Here is a 6,899-nt window from a genome sequence, read left to right as displayed (position 1 = left end):
ACCTAACTTTACTAACAATTTATATCTCCACATTTTTTAAGGGTGGTAGGTGCTGTTAACAATCTACATCTCTAAGTCCTTTCTGAGGGAGGTGGATGGATCACTAATCTCCCCCAGCAGCAATATTTGAAGAAAGAGCAATCACTATGATTGGGTGCCAATTACACTGCCCAGGAAAAGGCTGGCAGCCCCCTTAGAGTTTTCATTCAACTCATAGAATGGAAAGGCTGTGATGACCAAGGCAACAAGCACAGCAAAACTCCACAACAGCATGAATTCCTCAGGACATGCTGCCCTCAGGGTTCAGATTCTCTGAGGCATACCCATCATGGTTTTGCTAACCGGTGGGCCACATTCAATGAGTTTTAAAGCTGTTCTGCAGTTCCTCTTACACGGTCCTCAACAGTAGCATGCAGGTTACCTTCTGGAACCATGCATATGAGTCCATGGGGATGAAGACTCTAGGTATGTGTTACCTTCAGCAATAGAGCCTTACCATCATTTTGTATAGCGTTACCAATAACCTTTGCAATAGCCTAGGTTGTTGGGTTTCTCATGGAACCCCTTTTGGCAAAAACTTGATTAGATGCAACACATTACTGGTAATGGAAATTTGATTTGGTGATGAGAGATGTCCATCTGTGGTGCTGTCTCCCTCATTATTTAGCAATTTCATTTTGATCTCTTCGTACATGAATCTAAAGAAGATTCTACTCTATTAAGTTTCCATAGGAACCCTCAAATAGCCCTTAGTTTAGCTGTCTTTCCCCTCCCTTGCCTTGCTCTTCTATCCCCTTCCATGTTTGAATCTCCTATTCCAACAGTATCCTTCTCGTCCATCCATAAGTATCTATTCTATTTCCTTTCCCAAGGAAGACCTGTACCTGTCCCTTTTCATTGAACACTTAAAAATAGTTATTGGCCATTTGTGTTTCTTTTCTCCTCTTATTTTCCTCTTTTTTGAAAACTGTCTAACCATTTCAGTTGTCCATTTGTTAATTGGCATTTTTATTTTCTTGGTCTTTAATTTCTCAAATTTTTATGTGTTAGCTTTGATTCTTCAGACATGTGTACTCTGCTTGGAATACTAACAAATATTGGGAAATTAATAAAGTGCCATGGGAGAGGGGGATTCTAAGGGAGGAGAATTGAAATGGAATGGTATGAAGGATTAAATGAGAATAATGGTACAGAAAGGCAAAAATTGGAAGACAATAGAAGAATAGGATACAGGCAGGAATGTAGAAAGTAAGAAATAAATAATGTTTTAATTGCATTAATTTTTACTACATGTATTGTGTGTCTGTCTATTTGACTGTGAGAGAGAGAGAGAGAGAGAGAGAGAGAGAGAGAGAGAGAGCATATACCATGCAAGGGCTAGCATGTGGAAGTCAGAAAAAGCTTGTATAAATACATTTTCTCCTTCTTCCATGTGAAGAAATAAACTCGACCATTAGTTTTAGTCCCAAATAACTTTATTCGCTGGCACCTTAACTGTATGATTTTAAACCTGAGGAGAAATAAGACAACACAGAGTGTGAGGGCACTGACCGCTAAGTCTGACTACTGGGGTTCAACTTCAGAACAACCATGGTAGGAAAAGAGTAGTGACTTCTGCAGGTTCACCTGGGACCTCCACTCACATGGCATGGCATCTCAACACAGAAACACACACAAAATAAATACATGTAAATATCCTGTAATTGAAGGTAATCTAGACAGCTACTTAGAATTCAATAAACATAAGATGGTACACAATGACTGACAGAGTATCAAGTATAATACAGTAAGATGCATGTCAACTGCAAAATACAACTAAGGCATATGATGGAAAGACCAAGATATAGGGTTCAAGACAAGGTCAGCAGTGGAATGCTTGCTGGCATGCTCCAAAGCCAGGATTCAATGAACAGCACTGAAAAACAAATTTATAAGATTTTCAATATTTATAAGCATACAAACTTTCATATGTAAACACATTTGAAGACACATCATCACTTATTAATGACTTTAAAGCTTCAGAATCTATCCCTGAACATCTCAACAACCTGTCTCTGTAGGGGAAAATGGGATTACTAGACACGTCTGTATTTTCTCTGTTGAGTATGTAGTAAGACAGAAAAAATAAAGATGCAAGCAATGTCAACTCCAAATTTATGTAATTTACCAGGAAGAAAGTTGAACTGGGCAATCTTTTCATGTGTACACAAAATGGAATTGGATGCTGTGATGCTGAAGTGACTTCAGCCTACGTGATGGATGATCTTACATATGAACTTCATTGTATCAAGGATGTCAAAGAGATTCCTCAAACACCACTTTTGGTGTGTCTGTGACATTTCTAGACATCACTTGGATATGAAGTCTCTGACTTAATTAATGATTTAAGCCATGAGTACTTTCCCATTTTTTAATAAATTATTAACAGTTACAGGCTGGATTGGAGAAAGCAGTTACAGCCTTGGAGACTGTATTTTGTCCTAGTCCCTTTACACTATGCTCAGATATGTGTCCTACCCACCATGATGTGAATAGCTCTGCTCCACTATGTCCTCTTACCATGCTTAAAACCTCTGGAATCATAAACTAAAATAGATCATTGCTTCGTTATACAGTTTTACTCAGGTCACAGTAGTGATAAACCAGAGGGCATATGTCTTCCAGCCAATATGGAAGAATGAAGCTAGATAATGGAACTATTGTTTGCTAGCCACCTCTGCAGAAGAGGCACCACTAATCTGAAGGTTCATAAAGGGTTGGTATAAGGTCATATTCACTGGTATAGAACCAGTGTTGATAAAGGTAACAGAGAAAAGAATAGTGGAAAGTGTGGTTAACTGTCACTTAGTGATGGAAGGAAGAAGGATGGAAAAGAAGGAAACAAGAATCTGAAAAGGGGCAGCACTGGAGGAGTGGGAAGCAGAGGGCATCTCTCTATCCCCAGCTGAACTACCAACAGCTGATGCTGATTCTGGGCAGGTGCCAAGGCTTGGGTGAAGCAGGGAATAGATGTTCCAGTGTCATGAGGTTATGAGAGCACAGGGAAGGCGTCAGGACTCACCTGCAGCAGGACGGGGCAAGAACAGGTCTGGCCTCTAAAACTCATTACAGAGCAGTTGGTTATGGCAACATGTAAAATCCAATGTTATATGATAATGGTTAAAAGTCTTATTTAAGCATATGGAAGAACAATCCTGCATCCCAAACAGAATATTATCACCTGTACAAGAAGAAAAGCAAGGTGCAAATAAGAATGTCTGTAAAATCAGAGTGTCGGTAAGTGATGAGTGTCAGGGTCCCCAAGGCAACATACGCCAGCCACACTGAGATGACCGTAGTTACCATCAGTCAACCTGTAATCTGGCCTGCAGGCATGCCTCCCATCACCAAAATTGCTGAGCTGAAGTTTTACAGTTCAAATCTTCTCATCCTTGAATATGTTTCCCAAGAAAGCTCACCTCAAAAAAGTCTCCTTCACTGGCCAAAAACAGAAGACAGGCAGTGTCAAGTAAAAAGGAACCATCTTCTGAGTTTAAACAGAAACATAGCCGTCCACAGTTTCTGCTTTGTCCCCATTAGTGTAGCAAAGGCTACTTCATTCCTCAGCAGCAAACAGTATCACCCCCTGCTCTCCCAGGCTTGACTCACCTTCAGAGGCTACCAGTATGCTACATTCCTGGCCATCCTTGGCCTCACAGGTGGTTTCTCCTATCTCACAAATTCCATCAGAGTTTAACATGTCACACTTCAAACATGTCAGAGCTGAAAAGGCAAAACCAAGGGTAGGATATTCACTCAGAGCCAGTTTCAACCTAGAGCTGAGCCTGTGGCTATCATGCATAAGAAACAATGATTAAGAAAAGAGATGGATGTAGGCCGAGCTGAGCCTCACTGGGTGGCCCATGACCTTGGAACCTAGGAAGGGATTTGAGAAGAGCCAGGTTTCCCCATTTCAAATCCCAGCACTGGGATGTGAGGAAGAAAGATCAAAGCTCTGGTGTAGGAAGCTTGATCCTACAACCTACAACACAAGTGCATCCCAACACCTCCATGAAGGAGGTGAAGGACCTTTCTGTGTCATTCCCAACTCAAAATTAGGCTGCTGCACAGGTAAACCGGAGGATTTGAGAATATTAGTTCATTAAGGAATGAGCAAAGATTATATTCCCACCAGTAATGGAGGAGGTTCCCCTTTCTCCACATCCTCTCCAGCATGTGTTCTCACTTGACTTTTTGATCCTAACCATTCTGATGGATGTGAGGTAAAATCTCAGGATCATTTTAATTTGCTTTTCCCTAATGATTAAGGATGTTGAGCATTTCTTTAAGTGTTTTTCTGCTATTTGATATTCCTCTATTGAGAATCCTCTGTTTAGCTCTGTACTCCATTTTTTAATTGGATTGCTTGATTTGTTGCTGTTTAACTTCTTGAATTCTTTATATATTCTGGATATTAGCCCTCCGTCAGATATAGGGTTGGTGAAGATCCTTTCCCTGTCTGTAGGCTATTGTTTTGTTCTGGCGACAATGTTCTTTGCTTTACAGAAGCTTTTCAGTTTCATGAGGTCCCATTTATTGATTGTTAGTATTCTGTTCAGGAAGTTGTCTCCTGTGCCAAAGAGTTCTTCCCTGCTTTTTCTTCTAAGAGGTTTAGTTTTTGTGGTTTTATGTTGAGGTCTTTGATCCACTTGGACTTTAGTTTTGTGCAGGATAATAAATATGGATCTATTTTCCATTTTTCTACATGTAGATATCCAGTTAGACCAGGACTATTTGTTGAAAATGCTCTCTTTTTTTCATTGTATTGTTTTGGTTTCTTTGTCAAAAATTAAGTATCCGTAGGTGTGTGGGTTTATTTCTGGGTCTTTTATTCGATTCCATTGACCCACCATTCTGTTTCTAGGGCAGTACCATGCCATTTTTGTTACTAATGCTTTGTAGTACACTTTGAGATCAGGGATGGAGATACCTCCAGACAACCACTTTGGAAATCAATCTGGCGCTTTCTCAGACAATTAGGAATACTGTTTCCTCAAGATCCAGCTATATGACTCCTATAGGCATATATCCAAAACATGCTCAAGTATAAAACAAGGACATTTGCTCAACCATGCTCAGGTTTACTTGTTATAGCCAGAATCTGGAAACCACTCAAATGTCACTCAACTGAGGAATGGATACAGAAATCGTGGTACATTTACACAATGGAATACTACTCAGCAATTAAAAACAAGGAAATCATGAAATTTGCTGGCAAATGGTGGAAGCTAGAAAAGATCATCCTGAGTTAGTTATCCCAGAAACAGAAAGACACACATGGTATATATTCACTTATAAGTAGATATTATATATATAATATAGGATAAACATACTAAAACCTGTACACCTAAAGAAGCTAAGCAAGGAGGAGGACCCTGGGTAAGATGATCAATCCTTACTCAGAAAGACAAATGGGATGGATATTGGAAGAAGGATAAATCAGGAAAGAGGACAGGAACCTACCACAGAGGTCCTCTAATAAACTCTACCCAGCAAGGTATCAAAGTCGATGCTGAGACTGATAGCCAAACTTTGGGCATAGTGCAGGGAATCTTATGAAAGAAGGAAGAAGGGGGAGATAGGAATACCTGGAGGGGACAGGAGCTCTACCAGGAGAACAATAGATCCAAAAATTCTGGGCACAGGGGTCTTTTGTGAGACTGACACTCCAACCAAGGACTATGCATAGAGATAACCTAGAACCCTTACACAGATGTAGCTCATGGTAGTTAGTCTCCAAGTGGGTGCCCTGGTAATAGGAAAAGGAATTGTCTCTGATATGAGCTCAGTGGCTGACTCTTTGATCACCTCCCCCTGATTGGGGAGCAGCCTTGCCAGGCCACAGAAGAAAACTGTGCATCCAGTCCTGATGAGACCTAATCAATCGGCTAGAGTCAGAGGGAAGGCAAAGAGTACCTCCCCTATCAGTGGACTTGGGGAGGGGCATGGAAGGAAATGAGGAAGGAAGGGTAGGATTTAGAGGGGATGAAGGAGGGGGCTACATTGGGAATACAAAGTGAATAAACTGTAATTTATAAAAATATAAATAAATTTAAAAAATAGTTGTTACCAAAATAAAGATAGAGAAAGAACTGAAGGTCCATAGGGGAGAAACACCAGAACCAGAGAACTGACAAAGCTGAGGAGGAATGGGAATGGTTCCTCCTGTATACAAAGAGGGCAGAGAAGGAAGGGGATGTGAGGACATGGAGATGAAGAGTGTGGCATCACTTTTGAAAGCAGACCAGTCTTGTACCCTGTTCCTCACCTCTCACAACCAATACCTCTTGACAGACTGGTTGTCCTCCATCACCAGCCCCTACCATCTGCCAGGATCTCACCTTGCAGGAAGCCCACCACAAAGGAGAGGCCCAGCAGGAGCAGCAGAAGATTCTTCCCCATTGAAGCAGGATTTCAGGCAAAGAGAACAGCAGAGAGCAGGAGAGCGCACTCAAGGCCTCAATAATGCATACTTATATATGAGCTCAGGCTAGACAGGGAAGCCAATGGGATCCCAAGCCGGTGGACACAGCTGGTAGCTTGGGGGAAGCACAGATCCTATCTGTTTTGCTGTCTGCTGACTTCTACACCACTATGCAGTGATTCAAGTACTTCTGGATTCTTGTCCACATATTTATTTCACTAACTTTCCAATGGAGATTAATAGTTCTGAGATTCAAAGGAATTTTGAGACTGGGTGGCCGAGGAGCCTAGAGGGTGCTATACACTAGTCAATGACCCTTCACACAAAAGGAAACTTTATTTTCAATCTCCACAACTGGATTTTAAATATATTGGGATATATGTCTAGCTTTATGTTTAATTGTTTCAATAAATCGCTGAAACCCAAATAGCACATT

General features: G+C 40.9%; 1 protein-coding gene across 1 annotated transcript; it reads right to left on the bottom strand.

Annotated features, from left to right (window-relative positions):
* Positions 1–3,095: 3,095 nt before the first annotated feature.
* LOC129672006 (prostate and testis expressed protein 14-like) lies at positions 3,096–6,441 on the bottom strand. The gene is made up of 3 exons (XM_055601182.1): positions 6,381–6,441; positions 3,649–3,762; positions 3,096–3,220 (listed from the first exon to the last, which is right to left on the bottom strand). Exons 1-3 carry the CDS (start codon positions 6,439–6,441, stop codon positions 3,096–3,098), a joined length of 300 nt encoding a protein of 99 aa, XP_055457157.1.
* Positions 6,442–6,899: the final 458 nt, after the last annotated feature.

The sequence above is a fragment of the Psammomys obesus genome, unplaced genomic scaffold, assembly GCF_907164565.1.
Source record: "Psammomys obesus unplaced genomic scaffold, mPsaObe1.curated_primary_1811, whole genome shotgun sequence".
NCBI classification, from domain to species: domain Eukaryota; kingdom Metazoa; phylum Chordata; class Mammalia; order Rodentia; family Muridae; genus Psammomys; species Psammomys obesus.
Note: the sequence above shows the minus strand (reverse complement) of the source record. Positions and strands in the feature narration are given on the sequence as shown.

Coding starts and splice junctions, on each gene's coding strand:
- LOC129672006 (XM_055601182.1), bottom strand. CDS start 6,441: ATGGGGAAGAATCTTCTGCTGCTCCTGCTGGGCCTCTCCTTTGTGGTG. Junction 3,763..6,380: donor TGTGGTGGGCTTCCTGCAAG/GTGAGATCCTGG, acceptor TTGCCTTTTCAG/CTCTGACATGTTTGAAGTGT. Junction 3,221..3,648: donor CATACTGGTAGCCTCTGAAG/GTGAGTCAAGCC, acceptor CTTCTTGTACAG/GTGATAATATTCTGTTTGGG.